At 38.4% G+C, this 26066-nt stretch overlaps 1 protein-coding gene across 2 annotated transcripts in view; it reads right to left on the reverse strand.

The window, feature by feature from the left end:
• Positions 1-1225: 1225 nt before the first annotated feature.
• The window catches only part of LOC131430665 (uncharacterized), a 140569-nt gene continuing 115728 nt past the window's right edge, over positions 1226-26066 (reverse strand). Inside the window, exons 1-4 of one of the 2 annotated variants that reach the window (XM_058595811.1) lie at positions 13675-13792; positions 12469-13042; positions 4265-4965; positions 1226-4205 (exon numbers count right to left, since the gene is read on the reverse strand). In XM_058595811.1, coding sequence (XP_058451794.1) covers positions 2460-4205; positions 4265-4965; positions 12469-13042; positions 13675-13677 — 3024 coding nt within the window. In that variant the 5' untranslated portion in view covers positions 13678-13792 and the 3' untranslated portion in view covers positions 1226-2459. Of the gene's footprint in view, positions 4206-4264; positions 4966-12468; positions 13043-13674; positions 13793-26066 lie in introns of those variants that run through there. The other variant, XM_058595810.1, reaches the window with a different exon arrangement.

Here is a 26066-nt window from a genome sequence, read left to right on the forward strand (position 1 = left end):
ACGTTGGTGACCATCAAGCTATTGGGATGTTTAGTTTGAGTTGGAATGGTATCAATCTCCAATACTATTTATACTAAGCAACTCTTATTAGTCTATCAGCAGAAAACTTGATGATATCAGGTGTACAACTTTGCTTCCGCCATTTTTTCCAAAATTTTACGCTTTATTGTGAAAAAGTGCTTACAGATGTATTATTCAAAGTATTGTCCGTCGCTAGCGACACTTTCTCTCATTTTTCCGGCAATTTTCGGATCCCGGCTCGAAAAAAGGGGTCCTCTTTCGACGCTATCCATGAAGCAATCCATTTTTCCAACTCTTCGAAGGATTGAAAACGTTGATCTGCCAGGCCGTGTGCCATCGAACGGAATAGGTGGAAGTCAGAAGAGGCGACATCTGGGGAATACGGCGGGTGGGGCAAGACTTCCCATTTCAGCGTTTCCAGGTACTTTTTATCCACTTTTGCGACGTGAGGCCGAGCATTGTCATGTTGGAGGATGACTTTGTCATGTCGCTCTTGATATTGTGGCCGATTTTCTTTTAGCGCGCGACTAAGGCGCATCAGTTGCGTTCGGTAGCGATCTCCTGTGATGGTTTCACCCGGTTTTAAGGTCTCGTAGTAAATCACACCAAATACAAATCATAACCTTGGCGCCGTGAATATTCGGTTTTGCCTTCGACGAAGTAGCATGCCCGGGCTTTCCCCATGATTTTCTGCACTTTTAATCACCGGTTACGATTCGATGTAAAAACCCCTCACGATTTTGTCTTTGAAGTAGTTGCTCACATACAAATAAACGGCGCTCGATGTCCCTCGGTTTCAACTCGTACGGCACCCAGTTTCCTTCTTTCTGAATCATGCCCAGGGCCTTGAGACGTTTTGAAATGGCTTGCTGACTCACTCCCAACGATTCGGCAACCTCTTTAAAGGCATTATCATCTATGTATTTTGACCAGCCTCAGCCGGTACAGCCACCTCTCGGAAAACTGCGGAAGCAAAGTTGTACACCTGATATAAGTATGCAATTCACATGAATTGTTGTCACAACACAACGCAAAACATTGAATACTGTTTTTCAAATCGGTAAGGAAAAAGCTGTCACAACAAAATGGGATTTATGGGAGCCAACGGATCCTGGATATAATCTTTAGCATGAAGGTAGTACTGTTTTTATAGGAATTTAATTGGTTTTTCGGAAACAAAAACGAAAATTTTTACATTCTCGAATAAATATCGATTTCGCATTTTATCATTTATTACATTGAACAGTATTTTTCATTCCTCTCTACAAATTTTACCTATCATTCCTACAATGTGGCATCTATACAAGATAATCTATATACTCGAATTAGTCTACGATTCGTTGTTTAAGTATAGTCACTACAGCTAATAATAATTCAATTCATTATGTCATTAAGAGAATCCTATATCCAGTTGGCAATTAAGTTGATTCGTTGCATGATTTAAGAGAAACACAATTTAAATAAAAAAACTATTCAAGTTGTCCTAGCTTTTTGCATTACGGTATGGCTTAGAGTTTGTCGTTACTTTACAGGAAATCGGTTACAGAAAATTGACTCTGAGTGCTTCCAGATCGGATCATAAACATAGGAAAGCGATTTGTGGAAACACAAGAACAATCTCAAATAAGTATTGTACTGTAATGTTCAGTAATAATCTCATGATCGGAAAATGTAACTCTGCGCAGTGTTATACTGCGATTAAAAATTCAATTTTTCACGTTACATCTAACAAATGCAACCTTTCTTTGAGCAGATGTAAACAAAGCTCAAAAAAGAAAAAAAATTATTAATTAAATTTCACAACAAATGAAATCAAGTACATAGAAATTAAAAGCAAGAAGAGCTATCGTTCATTTTAGATTTAGCGCAAAATATGACAAGGGAATGTAACTTGAAATCGAAACCAGACGTTAAATTAATTAGGGACTAGATTCAGCTCTGGAGAATCTGAGCACCACGGGGATAATATCTATGAAAACATATATTTAATTTCATGAAAATTTAATTTCTGTGGTGCTGCTAAACCCAAATTAGTAGCATTGCGTATTCAGCACAGACAACAACGCTCCAAGCCACGGATGGCCGAATATCGATGATCGATATTAGTTCCATAATGCAATTGTATCCTATCTAATTCCAACTCGAAATGCACTTTTTCAAAAGCGATAAAATATTCATAGATTGAAAATTATTACCGATACAATTAATTCCACACATTTAAACACTTGCCATCGAATTCAGTATAAATATTGTCAGATTAGGTAGTTATATTTTCCAATTCGCTGAACAAACGACCGGGACAACTGAACGGGATGCGCTTTTTTCCCTAGAGTCAGCATGATTTCAATTCAATCCAATTAATTAATGGGAAAATTAAGCAAGCTAGTTAACTATCCGAAACAATGATACTCAATCGACCGCACGGTAAATTCCGATCCCTAAACAAACGGACCGGAATAGTACACCCTCTTCTTCCTTGGCAGTATAATCGGTTTCGAGCAAAGACCCGAATCATCCAAAAAGTGTTCATAGTTTCCATTCGTGGTCTCCGTAGAGGATGGCTTGCTTTTCTCAATCTTAGGTGTCTCGTTCAACGTCATCAGCTCCTTGAACGATATGCTGTTGAAGGGAATTTTCCCATTCTTGGGCGTCATCGAGTTCTTCTGAATGATATCCGGTGGTGGCACAATCGGGGCCATCGTTTTGTAGGCCTCATCCAAATTGTACTCAACATTCTCCAGATCGCTTCCGCTTGCTTCGGAACTGTGACCGTTGGTCGTCGAGTTAGCGTCATCGACTGGTTTCTCCTCTAGGCCGTTGGTTGGCTGATCGGACGGTTTTCCCGGATCCGTCTCTACGATTATGTCCGGCTGGTTTGGTTTCCCATACTCAGCATCCAAATTGTACCAATCAAATTCAGCTTGAATGGGCAATTTGCTGTCTTCGGCGATGATGAGCGGAGCAGGTGATTTTTTGGCCGGGGACGTTTTCGGGGAGTTGCCATTCTGGATGTTTTGCGCGTTCGAAGACTTTAGATTCGGAATGAACGATCCGGATTTATTCGGACTAGTCGGAACCAATGAATTTAAATTTGTACTTATTGGCTTAACCGGTGAGTTGGTTTTGAACACCATGGCTCGATTCGGTCTTGGTAGCGACCCGTTCAACTTCGCATTCATACTCAGATTCGTCGTTGATCCGGAATTTAATTTGCTTAAAAAGCTTATCTTTTCTGCAGTTTTTAGTTTAGCCGGAATTCCTAAGGTGGGAATATTACTAACATTCCGAAATCCCATTTCTTTAACGGGGACATGTTTCTTGGAGGCATTCCGGATCGCCGGTGACTGCTTATTAATCTCTGCTATGATTTCCGACAGTTGCTCACGGAATTCACCGTCCTTCTTTGTTGGTGTATTTTTTACTGGTGTTCCATTGTGCGACTTCGTTATGTAGTTATCCTGACTAATGAACTTTGTCAGTGGCTCTTTCTTTGGAGGCACAATTTCCGCTACATTAGGAAGCTTTGGAACATCCGCAAACGACTCCTCCGGATCGATACTTTTCTTGCTTTCGGTTTCCTCCAACTCTTCATCGACTACTGAATAGTCGTCCTCGCACGATTCCTTGTGAATCTCTGCGACAATCTGAACACATTTCACGGAGTCCTGAATCTCACTGATGGAACAGTAATCAGGTTCCGACTCGGCAATGTCGCTGTTGCCGGAGGAACTTTTAGGCTTAATTTGTATCATTCGTTGTTTGGATATCTGCTGAAGCTTGAGCAAATTGGCCGGTTTCGGAGGTAATGCTGGTGGTATTTTTCGCTTTTCCGCAGCGGCCAACTCTCGTTCACGGTCTTCCGATCCCAGCTTGGACTCCATGTCGACGTAGTAGTTCGAATAGGAATTTTGTTCCGACCCAATCGGTTCGTACTCGTTACTGTAGATACTCTGAATCTCATATGTTGGCGAAGATTTTTCATCTTTTCGATGCACCGGAGAAGACTCCAAGTTGATTCGTGGAACTTGCACCATACTGTTTTGAGTGGAAAAATGAACCCTTTTCAATCGCACTTGAGACGGTTCTTTTTGCGGATCCTGGGCTTTTATATACATATCCTCCTCGTTCTCGTTGGTCAATTCCTTATTCTCTCCAAAGCCGTCCATCGATTGTTGAAGAAGTATCTAAAACCGTTGATTAAATTATTAGTTCTATACGTCATATAAACCAAAACCAAGCTTACCTGATTAACACACTCCAGGACAGGATTCACAGCCGCGTTACTGTACGGCTTCCCCAATGCCGTATCCGAATCCTCCATATCACTGGCACTCGCATACCAATCGTCACTCGTCTCAATCGTCTGCTTCATTTCCATTCCTTCCGTATACTTCTGCTGATTACCATTGGCACTCTTTCCAGTCTGATTTCCTTCGTACAGAAGACTTTCTTCGTCAGTTTCTTTCAAAGGATCCGTGGATCGCCCATCATCGGCACTCTCCCCTTCATCGATTCTGGTAATTTGCTTGAGTCCATGCAACGAATTCATCCTGTTCGAGTACGATGGCTCCACGACATCGTAGTTGCTAGCATCCCGTCCCTTGTACTCTTTACTGTTTTCCTTATCGCTTTCGTAATTCTCATAAATCACAATTTTAGGCACATTCTTATTTGGTTCGATGTTCTCGTATGTTTCGTTGTTGTCGCCCGTCGAACCACCGCTCAGACTAAGACCCGGTAGCTTGCCGCCTCCGTTGATGCTGCTGCTGGTTGTACTTTTGAAGCTGCTTTGCCGTGACGGACGCTGATAGCTCTGGTAGGACCGTTTGCTGGTATACTTGCGGCTCCGGCGGGCATCCTTGAACGAATTGGCACGTACGTACAGCGACGAGTCCTGCTCCTCGCTCGACGAGGCATACTCCACGCTGTTCAGCGAGAGGTTCTCTGAGAAGAAAAGATAAAAAAATAGGAAGTGGTGATGTTAGCTCTTTTTAGGAAGATATATTTCGTTTCAGTTTATTTGCTATGTTCATGGAAGCTTTAGGAGAGCAAGGAGGGAAACAATATAACATCCCAGTACTATTCAGAAAATAGATTAGTATACTAAGAATCAGCTGTGCAATCATTTGTAACATCAATAATCGTCAGCTAAAAATCTTACAAAAAAGAATGGACACAACACCAAACATGTTTCAAAAAAATAATTATAAATAACCCGCAATCGAATTCGAATGAAAGTTTATACCTGCCTGTAGAACCACTAGGACTGTCATTTGTGAAAATCTATCTCTGGGAAAATTGTGTGGTACCACAGGAACTTTTAATTGAATCTGTTTTAGCAAAACCTGGGAGTAGTATTAGTATTACTCAATGTCTTCTCTTATTGTATTTTATGGATTTGACAAAATGTAGAATACCAGCATATGTGATGCTAAGGCCTTCAGTACATCGGTGCGATGATTAACTGTGTTGGTAACATTGGAAATGTGGCAATGCTGCAGATCGGAAAGATCGATATATTAGCAGCTCATGAGATATCTTTCAGAAATCGATTGAGTTCACTTCTAACTCTATGGCCTGCTACTTCCGGAACTTCTGGATGCAGTAATTGGAAAACAATGGGATCAGCAAAGCTTCAGTCAATCACCTATCGTCAAGACCTACGAACCGAAGCAATTTGTCGCATATTTTTTTAGATTTCTCACCTTTTGTGTTGAAAATTTTCGATTGTTTCGGTAACATGAAATTTCCGTAATCCAAATTTTTTTATGCCAAATTTTTTATGCATGAAATGTCAAAATCTAGTGTTATTTTGAGAAAAAAAATTTTTGAAAAACATTATCTCTGGGACTTTTAAGATATCCAAGATCGAAAATTTTTGTTAATGAAACGTCAAGATTCGATGTTATACCGAAAAAAGATTTTTTTTTTTCAAACATCGATTCAAGAGTCTTTTGATTTTGTTTTTGCAATGACTGAATGGAATCATGTATTGGAGAGGCCAAATGGTTGAAAAACTTTCAGCAAACATGATTTTTTGGCAAAAGATACGCTCAAAGACAGGACTCGAACCTGCGTTCTTATGCATTCCGTGCATACGCGCTACCGATTCGCCACCCTAAGCCTTGTGATAAACACAGCTTTAAATTAGGCGAGGATTAGGCATGATAAAGTGTACTTCGAACATGGTCTACATACTAGCCGTCTCACGACCGATACCATACATCCAAACATCTTCTCTGTTCATCAAACACTATTCTTCTCGCTCTATACATATTTTCCACTCAAGCACTGAGTAGGAGAGTGTATTTATAAACACTTGTCACCATTTCTACTGGTGCCAGTCGCTGGCTGAATATCGTCAGTGACAGACCCTGTGCAGATTGTATTGATAGTTTGCCCTTTCCTACCAGAAGCAGATTGTTACGGAAAATCAAACCGCAATTACGATTTATTAATTATTAAGGAGTGTATCGAAAAGTAGTTAGCAACATTGATTATTGAATAAAACAGCGAAAAAAAACATATTTTGACATCAGTATATTGTAGAAAAATTACATTTTTATGCATTTCACTGATTATATTATAAAAAATCCTAGTTTCTGTGAAACGCTCGCACTTTGAACTTGACATTCTTCATTAAATTTTGCACAGTTACTTTTGTGACTTTCCTGGTGGCAGCTGTCCAGTTTTTTTTTAACTCCTGCATGTTTTGGGACACTGTACCTTCCTTCCGAAAGTGCCGCTTGACAATTGCCTAATACCTTTCAATTGGCCGAAGATCCGGGCAGTTCGATGGGTTGATGTCCTTTTCCACGAATTGTATATTATTTTTTGACAACCACTGTAGAACGGAGTTGGCGTAGTGGGCTGAAGCCAAATCCGGCCAGAAGAGAGGAGGAGCCTTATGCTTTCTGTACAGTGGCAGCACTCTCTTCTTCAAACATTCTTCCTCGTACACCTTGGCGTTAATTGTGCCCTTCGTGAAGAAAATCGACGACCGCAAACTACAGGTACGAATTGCTTGCCAGACCAACACCTTCTGCCCAAACTTTTCCATCGCCACCGTGGTGTCAGCGTCGTCCAGGTCCTGGTACACCGATTTCGTATAATATTGCGGTCCGGGCAGCGCTCGAGAGTCTTCCTTTCCTAGGTTTCGTCGTCGATCAGGATGCATTTGTCTTTATTCTGTAGAATCCGGTTATACAGTTTTCGCGCTCTTGTTTTGGCCTGAACTTACACCAGGGACTTTTTCGGCACCTTCTGTTTCTTGTACGTTTTCAGGGAGTTCCGAACTTTGATCCGTTGAATCATCCCGATGCTGGTGTTGAACTGCTTGGCCAAATCCCGCGTCGACGACGATGGGACCCGTTTTCCTACCGGATCGGGGCAAATCCTTCATGGAAAGGGTCTTACCGAACATCTCGATAATATTTTTGACACTGGTGTGGTGCACTTTCACCCGTTTTGCAATTTCGTTATACGTGACACCACTTTCTGAGCACCAAGTGTGCAGAATTTTCTTTCGCGTTTCCGGATCAATTCGACTCATCATTGAAACGATAAACCGTACTGAAACCAATCGATTGCGCTGCTGTTATTGACATGTAAACAAACATGTCACCGCAAAACACGCTGCAAAAAATTAAGCCATTTCAGAGTAATAACTGTTTGAATGTTGCTAACTACTTATCGATACACTCCTTAGTTGTTTTGACGACTTTTGATTTCCGAAAATTTTATGAGATTTCCAAAATAGAAAAATTATTTTTAAAGTCGAACGTCTTAAAATTACATGACATTTTTTCGAGATAACACCAGATCTCTATGTTTTATGCAATTTTAAAACATTACGATTTCAGAAATCTCCCAGTCCAGTCCCAGAAGTCGATTTCAAAACAAATTCAAGATGACACTTGACCTGGATTCTAAACTTGGATTTTGGACCTAGATTCAGAGTCTGAATTCTGAACCTGAATAGTGGATCTGGATTCAGAACCTGAATTCTGTACCTGATCTCAGGGAATTAATAGGGACCTGGATTAGGAACCAGGATATAGATTCAGAACTTGAAACTGAATCCTGGATAATAGTTCTGAGCATAGGTTCAGGACTCGAGCATAGGCCGAGGATGCACCTGAGCTCGGGACCTGGACCTGAATTCTCGATTCTGAATCTGTATTTCGGACCTTAGTGCTGGTCAAGGATTCTGAATCTGGTTTAAGGACCTGGATTCTGCATCTGGTTTCAGGACCTGGATTCTGAACCTGTATTTTGAACTGAATCTGAATTCTGGACCTGAATTATGTACCGGGATTTTGGGCCGACATTCAGAACCTGAATCAGGATTCTAGACCTGAGTGTAGGACTTAGATTCTGGTTCTGGAGCTGAATTTTGAACCTAGATTCTCAACCTGACTCTTATACCAGTCTTCTGGTACTGAGTTCTGAACCTAAAATCGGGATCTGGATTCTAAACCAGAATTCTGGACCAAACATCTGCAGCTTAGCATGGATTCTGTATCTGCATTCTGGACCTGGATTCCGGACAATGATTCCCGGGTAGGTATAAATAGCAAACAAAGATCAAAATAATAACAAATTCTACCATCATATCTTGACTTGATGTTTCTGGGCTGTCATAGCGATACTTGATATTTTTTTGATATTTCATCCAAGGAATCAAGAAATTGTACATCTGTTTAGCATCAAAATTATTTGTTATATCTTATTTAGTTATTGATGAGTTATTCCAATATAATTAAGTACATTGATCTAGTAGCTCTACCTTCAAATAAAATAGTATTGAATGAACTGCATCAGAATCAGATTAGAGAAATACTTATGATATTACTCTATTTTGAATGCTAGAATATAAAATAACAGAAAAATTTGTTTTCTATCAATATTTTGTTCTTTGTTTGATATCACAATGACAGAATTTTATAATTGGTTGCTATTACCTCATACAGGTTTTGTTATGGTTTTTGATTTATTTATCTTATTACAAACTAAAAAATGTTAATTTCTACCATTGAGATGCTTGGTTTGAATAACAGAATTTGTTATTTTGGCAAATCACTTCTACCCTGAATTCCGGACAAGAGTTCTAAACTGGCTACTAAGGAATGTATCGAAAATAAGCTATCCACATACATTTGTGTTGTACGCATGTATTTGTGATGGTTTTTTAGGCTCAGATCGCAGCATGCAGTGCGTTTGGCTGACAGCTTTCGATTCTTTACTTGTTTGTGCGGTTGAAATTCTGCGTTTTCAGAATGTCGCGTATTGAAATGGAAGTGAAAATTAAGGTTCTGGACACATGGCTAAGTGAGAAGGGTATTACTATGCGAAAATTGGCGAAGCGGTTTGGAATTCATAACGCCAATGTTAAAACCATCATTAATAAGTTTGGGGAACATTATTCTAAGAATGAGCTACCAGGAAGAGGCAGAAAACCCGGTTCTTCCAACCCGAAACTGAACCAGAAAGTGGTATCTCTAATCATGAAGAACAATTCAATGTCTATACGTGATTTGGCAAAAAAAACAGGAACGAGTGTCTTAATGATCCAGCGTATCAAGAGACGAAATCACCTGAAGACCTACAAGAAGCAGAAAATATCGAAACAAAGTGTAGAACAGAAGAAGCGAGCAGCAACAAGGGCCCGGAAATTGTATTCGCGTCTTTTGCAGTGTCCTGATGAATGCGTTTTGATGGACCGCGAGACTTATGTAAAGGACGACTCAAAAACCCTTCCAGGTCGACAATACTTTACTGTCGTCGTTGGGGAGGATGTGAGCGATGCGGACAGGTCGTTCAAGTGGATAAATTCGGTCCAAAGGTACTGGTATAGCAAGCAATATGTTCCTGTGGTTTGAAGTCAACCATTTTTGACACTATCGGAACTATAAATGCTGAAATCTATCGATCTGAGTGTCTCCAGAAGAGATTGCTGCCTTTATATAAAAAGCATAGTACACCGCCACTGTTTTGGCTGGATTTGGCGTCGGCTCACTGTGCCAAAACCACTCTCAATTGGCTTGCGGAAAAGGGTATAAATTTCGTTGAGAAAGATATCAATCCACCAAATTGCCCTCAGTTTCGACCTATCGAACGTTACTGGGCAATCGTGAAGAGGGTCTTAAAGAAGACTGGTAAGGCAGCTGGGAACATGCAGGAGTTCAAACAAATTTTGGCTCAAGCGTTCAAAAAAAGCGATACAACACTCGTCTGGAACTTGATGAAGAGCGTTCGATCAAAAGTTCGGAAATTCGTGAAGGAATAACTTAAATTTCATCCGGTTTTCATTATGCTCAAGTTGAACCTCGTACAATAAATTGTGAATTTTTAGTTTGAATAAAAAATCGTTTTTTATCATAATTTGAAAGAAAAATTTGTGGATAGCTTATTTTCGATACACTCCTTAGGATCTAAATTATGGATCAGGATTGTGGACTTGAATTTCGCACTTAGATTCTTGATCCGGGCCAGAATTCTGAGCCGAGATTCTGGAGCTGAATTCTAGATCTGGATTCCGGACCTGAATTTTAAATTCTGGAATTAGATTCTGGATCCGGTCTCAGAGTTCTGAACTAATGTTCCTAACGTAGATCTGAATTGTGGACCTGAGCTCTGAACCAAAATGCTGGGCCTGGACCTAAATTCTTGGTCAGAATTAGGCACTTGAATATTGATTCTGGATATAGGTTCAGGATTCGAGCCATGGACTTGATTTCTTAACTTGTATTTGGCACCTGAACCAGCGTTCTCGATTCTAAATCTGGATACCGGACCTGAGTTCTCGATTCTGAATCTGGATTCTAGATCTGAACCTGCATTCTGCATCTGATTTCAGGGCCTGGATTCTGAACATTTATTTCAAACTTAGGTTTGGATTCTGAACCTGAATTTCGAACCTGGATTCTGGAGCAGAATTAAGAACCTGTATCGGAATTCTGGTCTTGGACCTGAATTTTGAACCTAAATTCTGAACCTGCTTCAATTCTTAATTCTGGTCCTGAATTTTTAACTTTGGATTGTGAATCTGATTCCTGGATTCCGGATTTGAGTTCTGAATATGGAAAAGATGTACATGATCAAATCCTTATCACTCTTCCTCAGGTAATATTTTGAAAAGGCGCCGTATATATGTCAAAAATATGGTGCCAGTTTTCTTGTTTTAAGTTTGGAAAAACTCACCAAACTTATTTATGGAGATACGCTGAATATACGTATTTTTTCAACCTAAATATTTATTACACAAACAAAATTGACAACATACATTTTCTACAACGCGTAACTTGCAATTAGTTACAAGAAATCATACAATGAAACATTGGTATCATTGAAATGACCCACTCGACAAAATGGTCTTTGGTGAAAAAAAAGTTTAACAAAAAAATTCAGATCTGTCATCATCCAGCATTTTTGTCCTATTTTATATTTTCTGCTTTTCAAACAAGCAAACGAACAATCTATGATTTCGAAAATTTCTCTCCGATTCTTAATGTACAGAATCCTTGCATAGGAAGCCCAATTGATACTTATGTCGTTTTTACTTGATGCCAAACCTATCCCGGTTTCCACACTAACTGCTGTCAAACCGTTTATTTGAAGCTCGTTTCGAACCTAGTTTCAACGTTGTTGAACTGAAAATCGAGTCAGTTTCAAACCTGGTTTTCATGTCAGATTTGCTCAAATCTTCAAGGTTTTGTATTACAAAATTATAATCGAACCTGTTACAAATTTAGCTGATTAGTATTCTGGAGCTGCAAATCGCCAGTCGAATTTTCTAGTGCATGAAAATTCAAGCAAAAACTTATTAATTTCTGATGAAGACATCTCCTGAAATCGTAGCCTCATACGACTTCTGTTCTGAAAGCAGCTCAAAATCCTTCTTGGTATACGTATCGTCGTCTGACAGTATGCATCCAGGGTACCTCGAGAAAACCTCACCAGAGAGCTTTGACTAGCTCTATTTCAGTGTCATGTTTGGGTTGTTTGCTGGCGCGATAAAAGCGATAGACTTCGCGTGATCAAAATCCTTGATGTACATGATGAAGGGGGCCAAAGTAGTATAAAATAATTCACAATGTAACGTGACGTGTAGCTAAGGTTTACAAAACCAATGGAGCTTTGTTCACCTTTTTCCGAAAATGACCGCGTGCTCCAGTTCTTCTTTTGAAAAAATAATTCCTGAGCTTTTTCTTTTACAAATTAAAATTTCAACATAATCCCAATGGTATTCTGGTTTGTAAATCATTTGCCTGAGAACGTGCGTGACTTGATGGTCAGATGAGTAATACGACGACGAACGTTGCAGTTTCAAAAAAGGAAGACTGTATCAAAACAATATCAGCTCCACTCTCTTTTTCTCTCTCTCTCTTTCGAGGAAGATAATTACCATATAACAGATTACACTTAAACAATGCGCATCATAATTACCTGTATTTACACTCTCTTCACCGTCCCCCCGATATTCGCCGGTTTGCGTCCCACTGCACCTAACCTCATTTCCATAATAACTTCTCCGACACTTGGGACAATACTGCGCCACCTCTGGCAGATCTATATCGGACTCGGTATCCACACCCAGCTTCCGTTTCATACGATTGATCGTACAGTTCTGCCGGTTGATCACGTCATCTTTCTCGTGCAGTTGCTGCCGAATCAGCCGTTGCTCGCTCTGAAGCCGCGCCTCGAAATAGATCAACGCTTTCAACAATCTCGAAAGCTGATCATCGCGAAACTTGCGCTCCCATTCCAACTCTTTGCTGACTAGTTTCAGATGATGCTTGGTACTGATGACTCCCTCCAGTGTAGACGCCGAGCGACGTTTCTTACTACCAGCACCCGGGACCAGGTGATTCCCGCTGGTGGCTTTCCGAATGGGTAACGTTCCTCCGGTGATAACACTGCGATCGTCCCCGTCGGAGCTGGCATCCGGGTTGCGTAGCTCCGTCGTCGTAGATATAGAACAGCTATCGTCGTTCATGGTGTCATACGTGCCATTCGTCACCTGTGAACAAATGATGGAAAATGGTTGGAAGTTTAGAATCGAGGCAAACTTCATGCATACGGGTAATAGAAGCAATAGGAAGTAAATGTTGCGAATGCTAAACTGAACCCTGAGCTACTATTATCAGCGGTTGTTTGTTTTTATTAATGCTGACATTTCGAACAGCAGCTCTTATCAGGGCCGATTGTGAGCTGAACTATACTACCGTCATGAAACTAGCTTCCCACCCAGTACCTTCATAGTTCATTACTTCTGACGTACCAGATAACACGTGAATTCCGGCTGCAAACAGTATTGGAGATTTCTAATCAAATTATAATATTTCATTACACAAAAGATCGAAAATCACTGGTCACTGGTCTGAAAACAAGGCCATAAAATATGATTTCGATAACACGTTTTGTTTGCACTCAATTTCGATATCTTCGATAAAAAAAAAGTTTTTAATGGACCGAACTCAATTCTACCGAACGTATAAATCCTCCACCAGCTTTCCTATTTCGATCACGCTGGTAGCACATAAATCGAAACAGTTAAGCCCCGTAAACACCAACACGATTCCACTCAAAGTGCATTAAACAGTCGCGTGGTATTATTGTCGGGCTCCATCACCACGCACTCAACGCGCTTACCATGGTTGCAGTCTAGCAGTGAGATGAGCCTTTATCACACCGAAAGCACACGCGAATGTAGCACTCGATTGTAAACATGGCGCATTCAAAATCAACAATGAGGCGGAAAAAGCTGTTTCCCCATTTTCCAGCGCCTACTTGCGAACTGAGTGAATTAGGTGAGCTTGTGCCATCTACCGCAAGTGCGAAATGCTGATGTGTCTGTGTATGTGTGTGTTTCAGCACCCATCCAAGCGAAACTAATGTCGTTTTCGTTTTTAAATTGCACTACACTGGTGTAGCGAAAGCTGCACTGAAACCGTTCGTTTTTACCAATTGTATTACACCAGTGCTACACTTTTTCTGCACCGATACCACTGGTGTAGCACTCATCAAAAGTTTGGTGTAGCTCTGTGAAATGGAATCGTTTATTGTAGTCAATGGTTACTGTTTATGTTTTCGTCATTTTTGTTCGTTTATTCATGCCTCAGTGTAGCACTGCACCGGTGTAGTGCAAATTAAAAACGAAAACGCCATAACTTCCCAACTTTGCAGCGCTCTTTATGGAGGGAGGGCTCTAAGCCAGTCTATCGAATGTTGGCTGTAGTAAACTAACTGGCAGATGGGTACTTGTTATCTGCACTTTCGTGGTTTAGAGTATATGAGAATTGTTTAAAATTTAAAGCCTCTTTGAATCGTTTGAGCGATGGCGTAGGTGGCAGCAAAAGTCAGTCGGTACATTTTGAATTCCCAAACGGGCAGGGCTTTACTACTTAGTCAGAGTTATAGTAACACTAGTCAAACAGTTGACATACATGCACGTGAAGTAGCCCCAAATAAAGCCGTGAAGTAGCCCCAAATGTCTACGTTACGTTATTTAGGATACTAACAGGGTGTACCCGGCCAATGTGATAGAAACAGGTGGGGCAAACACAACTTTTTTGTGTTAGTGAAATCAACTTTGCTTCAGCAAGCCAAGTAAAACTAAAAACCACGTGCTTGCTTTTGTCACATCGTTCGAACTAGTAGGCATTGAATCAAAGCGTGTTCATTTTTCATGTATGTCGTCATACCAAACTATTTACAAATTTTTGGTTACCAACGCAAGCAAGCCATGTGGTCTGCCCCACCTGTTTATATCACATTGGTACCCGGCGACATAAAAACTTCAAAATGGATGACATCTTACTGATAGATTCTAACGTTTTACATTCTTTGTTGGGAGTTTTCAAACGTAAGTACCATCCGAAACTCGTTTAATACCTAAATACCAAATTTCCAGCTTTTTTCCGTTATCAGAATACGATGTTGGCCGATGGGAACTTTTAAAACTCACAACAGGAGACCTCCAGGAGTATTCAGATCCAACAGAGACCTAAAATCTGAGAATCCGCCATACACGCTATTAAGGAGCAGGACTCTTTGCAAGCGTATGAGTAATGTCAAGAATGTGTGCGTAAAAACAAATTTCGGCGCTTCTTTTCCTGATTTTACTGAATAAATTTTTCATATGGTTGAAAAATAAACCAATCGGTTCATACTACTTTAAATTGCAATTCAAGAAAAGCGAAAATCTTAGTCTAAAATATTTCAGTTTTAGCTTACTTCCACTGACACATTTGATTAGCAACAAACACATTCCTGTATGGATTTCCTCTTGCAGAAATTATTGCGATATAAAGATTTACGTACCTTCTAAAAGTAATTCCGCAAAAAAGAAACCTTCAATTTAACACGCGAAAGGCAATGGATATGGAATGTTGTCGTAGAGGTAGAACTGTTTATTTTTCCGGAAAACTGCTTTTGTAACAGAAAATATCTAGTTTTGTTTATTTTATGTAGCGCAATCTAATACAAATGCATTGAAGCAGTGTTGCTAACTTTTTTATTAAAGAATTGAAATCTACATTCATAAAATGTAAGCAATTTTCCACCAAACGTTGGTGAAAATTGATCAAAACTAATATTTCGGTTAGAAATCAGTTTTCAGCTTATTAATTAATAACTGATAATATCCAATTCAATTGTGATGTGAAGTGAATTCTATGTACAATAGTATCATGCATCATTTCATGTAATTGTTATGTGATTTTCCTATGCACGAAATGAATGTTCACGTCATGTAATCCATACGTGAGCTTCAGTTAATAAATATAGGAAAATCACCTATTTTCTACTAGAAAAGTAATATTTTATTTATTTATTGGAAAGATGCTTGATATAAGATCAACCCGATACATTTTATCTATCAATTCTATCAATTCATACGTGAGAAGTTGGGTGGATGAGATTCATGTATTTTCCCAGGTAGAAGCGTCGTGATTTATTTTTTGAGAATACAATATCCATCAGCACCATTCGTTTTCTTCTTAGTTTCGAAGAGTCGCCGCTCAACTAGAACCCACACTTTACCCAGTTCGCTTTCACATCTCATCCAAGTCAGTCGATAAAACAAAACCGCTTACGTTCGGGACGGAAGAAACCAAGTACAGTATTGTGTAGTGAACAATAGAACGAACTCGAAATGAGTGAACCAAACGAACAAAAGCCACCACCGATACGAAAGAATACAATTATTGTTGACTTCAAGCAGGGCGAAATTCGACCTTCGATACGAGAACTTGAAGGTTTGCTTAGGAGCAAATGCATCTTGACATTAAACGTGTACGTTTATTTCAATGCTATATGACAAATGATGTTGTTTACATCCAGCTTTATAAACAGTTGGATGCAATTCAATTCGCAAAAGACAATAACAATGTGCACTATGTGAAGCACGAAAACATTAAGTACAACATTCCAGTATATATGGAAGATAGTGCTATAGAAGTGCGTGTGCATGATCTTCCCTCGAGCGTCATCGATCCTTATGTTCGCAAAACTATGTCCCAATACGGAGAGATTCTCTCTATCGAAAAAGAAAAGTATTCCGGTATTCTAAATGGCGTACGTTTGCTACGCATGCGCTTGATGAGGCCTATACCTTCTTATGTGACTTTAGGTCAGGATACAAGAATCCCGTGCAAATAACTTGTTACCTATGACAATCAGATGGCCACATGTCAATATTGCCAAAAAGCTGTTCACTACGGTAAGCCATGTGATAAATTGGATAAGGAGACAACTACACCAAAGGACAACGGTGCTTCCTTTACACCAACCCAAAGCAACCCCAGTACACCTGTGACAGCCACCAACAACAAAAAAGCATCCCCTTCAACGAAACCATCAGTATCCCCTATAGAACAAAGTACACCAGCTGCAGTTCACAACTTACCTTCCAACCAACTAGCAACTGCATCCAATGGACAACAAGGCGCATCTACAGCAACTCTCAACGAGCCCAAGACTACGATCAACAAGGGAAACGAAAATAAAACGGAAATCACACACAACACCGACGATGAAGCAATGGATGATGAGATAAGCCACGGACAAAGTGACCCTCGATCCTCGATAGATGGAAATGGAAGCTCATCTCCCCTTAGAAAAAGGGTGACAACGAGATCCAATAGCAAAAAAAAACAAGTAAAGCTTGTACGCGAAAAGGCCTGAATAAAAATGTTTATTAAAAAAAACTAGAACCCAGTATTTCTCGATTGGATGAAATTCTGGACACTGTTTTTGGCACGTATTTGACCTATTGTACCTTCTACTATTCCAGAACGGATTTCGCATAGTGACATGAGGTCAAACGAAAGTAACTGTTTTCGCAGACATTTTTTCTCGTACACTTCCTTATTGATAGTGCCGGTAGAAACGCAACTTTCAGATTTTTGTCCACAACTACATATGGCCTGCCAAATCACATACTTTGTCAGGAAACTGGACACTTTATTTGACCGGAAATGCTCGGCAACGGCATTCCTTTGCATTGCAATATAAACAGCCAGACCCGAAAGCTGTTTAAAGTCTTCGAGCACATATGTTTAAAGAAAATTTTTGCTGAAATGGTGTAAAGCTCCTTAGCCCGACATTTTGCAGTCCAATTTCGCTTGTAATTACGGTTGGGCACCTTTTACACTTTCTACGCCTTCAGTCCTTGCCTCTGCTTCATATTTTGTACGTATAATTTTGACTTTCCATCTTTGCGAACCACATTTCGCACCAAAAAATAAAAAAAATTCATAAAAATAATTTACAAACACAAAACATTGCACTTTTCGGTAGTTTTGGTTACGTACAAAATATGCACTTTCAGTTTATTCAACGTCATTTCACTGAATGTAACGGGAATGTAAACATGTTGTACCACGAAATAAAATGAAGAGATCCAGCTAACATTTAAGTGCAAAATAGAACTCAGTTCTATTCTGATAGTTATCAGAACTATATTTACTAAAATTTTAAGCAAAACGTTCATTATATGTAGCGAAACAATCAAATAGTCTTCAATAACGACTCTGTATTCGTTCTTCATTTTTGTGTGAAATTATTAATTATTAATCAATAAAAAAATTATAGTCCGATTAAGCCCCTCAAAAAGTCCGCTTCAGCCTCGCGGTTCGTGAAATATTGGAACGAATTAAAACTTCCCCGAAAATCAATAAAAGTCTTCAGAAATATAAGATGAAAGTTTTTCACTTAGTTCACTTGATTGTGCTTTGTTTTTATCGCATTTGGTTTCGCAAAGTTGCCAAGTTTACTCATAATGTTACAAAAATTTAAATGTTTTCCTTCTTCAAATTATCATCAACAAGTATTTTTTGGTATCCGTGGCATTAGTTTAATTATATTGCTGATATTGATATTTCAATAAAACTGTTTCGGCTTCGAACATTACCAGAAAGAACGTGTTAAATACTAATGAAATAACTATTGTGGCTAATCTAGTAGCACTGGTTTCATTCCGCTATACGTCAACATAACGCTGTTAAGTGTGTGTGTTTCATCGGCTGTGCACAGAGATGCCAGATATTTTCATAGAGAATATGTATCTGCTCTATCTGTTTTCACTAATAAAATGAATCAGTTCAAATTGGTTTGAAACTTTAATATAAATATTTATCAGTGTTCATCATCAAATATTTGCACAAAAGATTGTCATTTTTACATGTGATTTGTCCGTTGACTAATAAACTTTTAAAGAAGTACTGCAACCAAATACTATCAGATATTCAGAGAGAAAAGTCTAACTTTTTACTTCTCACTTTTTATGAACCTGTAGAAATCTGTATTAATTTTAGAAAATCTGTATAAAATCTGTATTCTTATTTAAATCAGTATGCGAACGCAAACATCTATACAATACAGATAAATCTGTATAAATGGCATTTCTGGTTCTGCATAGTAAAAATTCTTTTTTTTTTAAAGTTCTTCAAATTAACTGCACCGTAAAATTTTAAATTTAAAACGAAAGGTAACCAAAACGGATCCAAAAAAAATTAAGCGTCGAAATGATTCCAAACTGTTTCTAAAAATATCGTGTGTTGTCTTATAATTGGTATGAGACCATTTCTAAGGAAAATTTTCAAAATTTTTAACGCTCTTCATCCGAAAATACTGGAATCAGAAGTCTATAAGACCATAAGTCCTTTTATTTGAGCCTAAGTTTGAGAAAATCGATTTAACTATGCTAGAGAAATTGAGTATTTTACTACTATTTCCGGTATCTGCGTCATAACTTCGAATGACATTATGAAGTTTTCAACAGTTCTCACCCTTTAATTCCGGTGCCCTTAAGCTCCGTTTTTTTTAAGTTCTGATTACTTTTCCAGGTAATTCCGGTCATTCCGGAACCCGTATAGCTAAATCCTAATTCTGTAGACATCAAATATCAAGATCAACCTATGGAAAAAAATGAGGACAGTTTCACAATATTTTCACGGATGTACCATTGTCACTTCAAAAAACGATTCGAAATTTTTCAACACTCTTCACCCTATATTGCCCGAACTGGAAGTCAGATCCGAATAAAATTTCACAGCAGGCTATGGTATCATAAGATTTTAAACTTTAATGAAAGTTTGTAAAACTCCGGTTCAACGGTGCTCTATTTGAAAATTACTACGAGAAAATTGATTCAGCGATTCCGAGGAAATCGAGTGCGCTTTATTACATGTTTTCACACATTTTACTCGTTACTCCGAAATCGGAAGGTACAGCCAAATATAATTCAAAAACAAGCGGTTACTGAGAAAATCGCATTTTTCTATGCACATTCAACCCCTTTAATTCGGAACCAGAAGTTAGATCCGGATAAAATTCAATAGCAAACTACACAGTTCGAAAAAATCTTGCGATTTTACATCTTATAAAATACACATAAATGGAGCAACGTATTTCATACAAATTTATATTCAAGAACATGTAAAATTGTGTGATTTGAAAATTACATGTCATGAATTCGAATGAAAAGAAAACAAAAGATCGATAGTAGCAGCGCGACTTGAATCGAGAAACATTAGATCACAAGCACATCGGTTACTTGACTGAACCGCAGAGCTCATATCTGTTCTTTGAACAATTGATAAATCCATACATCGGCTCTTGGTAGCCGAGTGCAAATTACACTGGAATAATGCATCATTTGAAAAATCAAATAGTTGTGAATTGTATCGTTTAAAGAATTCTGTCACCTGTAAAATTCATAATTTTTTTTCTGTGCATGGTACTTTAAGACCTTTAATTTGAAATCGAGTGTAGGAAAAATGATCCAGCTATCTCTGAGAACGAGAGATCCATATGCATTTTTTTTAATATTATTGCGATTTGGACAAAATCAAATAGCAAGATATGGTAACTATAGGTACTTTAATTTACAACTATGTTTATTAAAAACTGTTGAGGGGTCTACGATATTCCCCGGTTCAATGCATAGAACGTTGCTTTTACAAGTCTGTTGTTGTATATTCAAAGTCACGACCTGAAGGAAGGATTTTGTTTTTTTTCGATTATAGAGGTTTTAACCGAGAAAAACTTTCTAACCCTATGTGCGGGGTTGGGAATAGAACCCAGGCGGGCTGCATGAAAGGCACCGACTTACCCATCACGCTATTCCCGTTCCCCACCTGGAAGGATTAATAGTGTCAGTAGGATAACCATGCGATGGTTCTATACGCTATGAATCGGCTGCGAAGTCTGGAGAAAACAGAAGGTCAAAATCCACGAGAGGAATGTAATACAAAGGCTTTACTTTGAGCGGTTTACAATAAAATCCAGTGTACCCTTTTTATTTATTTACTCATTCTATCCCGATACAAGTGGACAAAATTTTTACGATAAATCTGATTGAAGAAACTATGGAATGGAGGTGAAGGTTGCATCCTACAACGAGGATTCTTTATTGTTTAATTCGGGACCAAACAATGTTTTTTTTTTTATCGTGCTACCTTGAAAAATCTCGCCGTCTAAGGTGTCATTCATAATCACGAATGATTTACTCCGTTGACTGCAAGTACAAATGACTTCCCAAATTGCCAAAATTTCGAATATAAGGAACTGATTTGGCCTAAGCTTCTTACGAAATTCGTTAATAGAATTCTAAGCCGTCCGATTAATTACCCACACCTGAAAGTTCGCGCGACGCGAACGAAACTGATTCTAGAATATATTGTTCAGCTTCTATGCAACGAAAAAGTTCACACGAAACTTATTCTTTACTTTCAAGTTTGCCAAAGAATTAAGCGTACTCTTAAGCAGCCGTTGAACTAGCTCTGTACTTCGAACTTTCAAAAATTACCACGTGTGTTCTTAAGCAACGAAAAAGTTCACGCGGAACTTGGTTTGTGCTAGCAGCAAGAAAGTGGATGTTTTAAGTAATTGTGGAACTTCTGGTTGCTTGAGTATGCACTTTAAAGAGACTTTTGGCAGCCTTATCCTTTTGAACAAAAATTCTTACCCCGGAAACTGTCTGAAATCCGCATTGACGGAAGCCTCATAATCAATGAGGTCACATCAGTATTTCGTTAGCAGTTTCATGTAAAGTTTTCGGACGCGCACGAATTAGCAACTCTCTGCTGGTGTTCGTCACGATTTGGATCATTTCATGGCCTATTTCTAATACAAACTATGCGAAACATCTTGTTTTTTTATCAAAAAAATCGTGCAACAGTTGTTTAATTTCAGTCAACTACACAGATAGAAATGGTTTGTGAATGTATATCTTTTTTCATGCACATGTTTAGAGCTAGAAATTGAATTCAAAGGTAGTTCACATTTTTTCATGTTTTAATATACTTTGGATGCAAAACTAAACATTAATATCAATTTACGGCCTTGTTCTTAAAAAATTAATGGATTGAAATTTAGTTTTACATTGCTGATGATTTTCAGTTCAATTTTCGATACAACTGTTTCACAGTATCTTAATTCACATGTCGTGCAAATTTCATTATTTTTTTCTGTGTATAAAAAAGTTTGCGCAAGTTTGAATGTGTCGCAATAATTATTAACTCACTTCGCATTTAACATTCGTCACTAAAATCGCGACCGTATTTAATTTATAAACTGGGCTATAATCAACTGATTGCGCTGTAACTAGTACCAATATATTTACTTCGACTTTAAAAAGCAATAATGTTAGAAATGAGAAACACGACAATTCTTAACCAAATTCAAAACATTCATTAAAAAGGTGGCCTCACTCTGACTGACTGACTTTTGAAAGGTAGGATGCAGAAAGAAACTGTGATGAATATGGGATACCTTAACCTTATGCAAAATAGTGGGTGTGGAAAAAACAGATCTAGATTTCACAGCTATTTATTGTATTGCTTTTGGTTTCGAAGTGAAAATAAGGCATGTTTTCAATTATTTTGCGCATTTAGTATGCATTTATGAGGTGAAAATTTTTCACTTTTTTTGTAAATCTTAACATACGGATGCAACAAATCCATGTCTATCAACGACGGTCTGTTGATGATTTAATTTACATTTAAATTAGTACCATTTGTTCAAAACGGTTCTCGGCTGGCAAACGGTGGTTTTTTTGTCTCAGCCTGCCCAGTCGTTTCGTGAGTAATACGGGAAAGTTTATTTGAATACAAACACAACACATCGTTATCTCGAGACAACACGGCAATCGCGAAAGCAACAGCACACTTTTGATTAAATACTGATAGCAGTTTTTGTGTGCACACTGTTATTATTTTAGCACTTGTAAAAAGAAATGATTGCCAACAAACAACCCTGAACTACTTATTGTTTATATCATTTTGAACCGACAAAGGCAAACAGATATCGTAACAAATGATTGAAATTGTTGCTATCGTTTGGTACGCTATCGGTTCAATTTGAACAGTAATTTTGGCCACTTGTAACCAAAACCCCTAGATGTCTACTATCTTAAAACGACCAGTATATCGTAAACTTATTCACATTCGGGACATCATCAGTAAAGACGCTGTGCATCGGTACTACCAAAAATGTTTCTTGAGCAGAGTTACCAGATATACGGATTTTTTAGTTTTCTTATGATTTTCAGGTACTTTGGTAAAATTTACTATATTTTATACGGATTTTGCAAAATATACTGATTTTATACAATTTTTATAAAGAAGTCGGGGTTTTCCACCAATATGATTAATATTTCAGAAAGTTTTTCCTGCTGAACGTGATTAATCGGTTCTACAATTTTCACTGGTTTGAAAAAACAAATTTTACTGAGTCAAAAAAGGCGGGTGGGTAATGTTAGAGACATAACTGGATGTCGTGAATACGAAAACAACTGTCATGTTCCTTAACACTTCCGAATATCAATTAGTTGATCAATTGTGTGAATTATGCAAGCATTCTCTTTTTTCACTACTAGAATTTGAAACGATGCACCTAAACTAAAGTTCAGATTAGTTACAGTAAACATTCTAAAACACAATTAAATATTATGAAATAACCAGTATAGATTTTTATAATGAAAATACAGATTAATCTGTATACGTAACAACCCAGTTTCGCACGGCATGTTTCCAAACGACACCCATTCTAGTATACAAGTTTGTTCTATATCCACACTTTCATTTTTGCATTGCGTGATTCGTAATTGAATGTGTTAGTGACGGTGCAAACTTTATCTACGTCTATTTGGATAAATCTGATGCTTTTGGTACGAATGAGTAAATTCAATTAATTCTCTATAATGATCTGTAGCACTGAAAAGTGCTTTGAATTGTCACGACCAACACACAGTGAAAAGTGCACAAATCTAATCAAACTGTTCTAAATTTGCTCTAAACTGAGGATTTTTAGAGGTTTCTTTTTACGTGATTTTGTTTGTAGCTTTTTCACTAATGGGCGGTCCTAAAGGCTATAAAAATAGCCGCATACACAATTTTAATTTCGGATTTGCGTAATTCATTGAAAGAAACTATCAAAATGTTTCATGGATTCTTTTCTTGCATTCAGATGGGTCAAATTGCGTAATTCTCTACGACAATCAACTCTGAAACATTTTTCGCAAAAATAAAGAAGGCTTCACTTGATCTCGATTACTGTGCATTTCACACAGCGAAAAGTGCACATATCTAACCAAACTGTTCTAGATTTGCACTAGACTGAGGATATTTACATTCGATTTGCGAGCAAGAAATCCTAATAGTTCTTTATTAAACTTTCAGAGCCCTTCGAACGGCTGATTTTGTGTGATGCTCTCCACCGTTGTCCTCTTTTCGTTGTTTTTTCACCAATGCAAACGACTGGCAGCTGTGACGTAATCGCTCTTGTCGGAAGCGAAACTAGCTTTGCAAACGACACACAATACATTTGCTCGCAGTGGCGATAGAATCCAAACTGATCCAATTTTCGTTAAGAGGTTTCTTTTTACGTGATTTCGTTTGTAGTTTTTTCACTAATGGGCAGTCCTAACGGCTATAAAAATAGCAGCATATAGAATTTTAATTCCGAATATTTCAACTATCAGGATGATGTACGGGATTCATTCCTGCCTTTCAGAAGGACCAAATTGTGGAACACACTACGATATCAAGCACTGTTCGAAACATTTTTCTCGAACGATTTGTTGTACAACAGCAGATATTTTGTTCTCTTTCTCAGAACGCGTTTTGATTGGCTGGTGAAAACATGGGTCAAATAAGACAGGTTTTTCAATAGTGTACTATTGAAATACTTCAATGTTGTTGCTTAAGACTGTCCCAGAAAGTATGGACACACTTTGATTTCGCTGTGAATAATTCACAAGTGTTAGATATTCAAATTTTATTCGATATACTGATAATATTAGACTACAACAACAGAATATTATTCTCAACATTTGCTACTTAGCCATTGTAGACTAGCTGGCGCACCTTCTTGCGAACGTTCCTCATTAAATTCCGTACAGACTTCTTGGCGTTTTGACACTTTTTTCCAATCTTTTTCGAACTGTTGAATGGTTTCGCCTGCCGAGACATGTTTCCTAAAATGTGCTTTCGTTAATGCCCGAAATTCAACAATTGGTCGAAGTTGTGGGCAATTTGGTGGATTCATGTCTTTTGGGACGAAAGTGACATTTTTGGTGGTATACCATTCTACCGTTCATTTCGAGTAGTGGCAAGAAGCAAGATCTGGCCAGAAGAAGCAAGATCTCGCTGTTCATTGAAGCAGTGGTGATGAAGGGTTTGGAAATCATAGCTTTCTTACCAATTTTTTCGACTTCAATCGATGTCTCGGACTGGTTTAACACTTGCTCTTCTCGCACCGTATAATATTGTGGTCCCGGTAAGAATTTGTAATCGAGTTTCACGTAGGTTTCGTCGTCCATGATTATGCAGTTCAAATTTCCAGCAAGAATCGTATTGTACAGCTTTCGAACCCTCGGTCTGATCGATGCTTCTTGTTTCGGACTACATTTTGGTTGTTTCTGCTTCTTATAGTTTCGAAGATTCAAACGTTCTTTAGCACGAAGAACATTTGACTTCGAAGTGCCCACTTTTTTTACCACATCCCGAACTGAAACCTCATTCTTTTGCTGGAACGCCTTCAGTAAACGTTTATCCAACTGAGGGTTAGCAGGACTTTTTTTTCAACCCGTTTTCGGTTTATCCTCAAAGGTGTTATCCTTACCGAACTTCCTGATTGCATTTCGCACGGCTTTTTCACTTACTCCTTCCATTTTTGCTATCTTTCTCAGTGACAGTCCGCGTTCTGTGCACCATTTGTACACAATTTTCCGACGTTGTTCTGCTGAAAGTCCACGCATTTCGAAACAAATCAATGAAAACGAATAAACAACTGCACAAGTGGTTAGAGAAGAGTGTAAACAACAGGACGCAGCCATAAAAATTGACAGATTCTGAACCATTGCGAAATGGCAGCGGTTTTTGGTTGCGTCCACACTTTCTGGGAAAGTCTTTAAATTATAGAAAAGAGTCTGTAGAACCGATTGGAAGAACCTACAGTGGCCGCACGAAACGTTCTAGTGACTATTTTACCGAGATTTGAGGACGATTTACAATAAGATATCATTAAAAAGAATCATC

Source organism: Malaya genurostris, chromosome 2 (genome assembly GCF_030247185.1).
Source record: "Malaya genurostris strain Urasoe2022 chromosome 2, Malgen_1.1, whole genome shotgun sequence".
In the NCBI taxonomy this organism is placed as follows: Eukaryota; Metazoa; Arthropoda; class Insecta; order Diptera; family Culicidae; genus Malaya; species Malaya genurostris.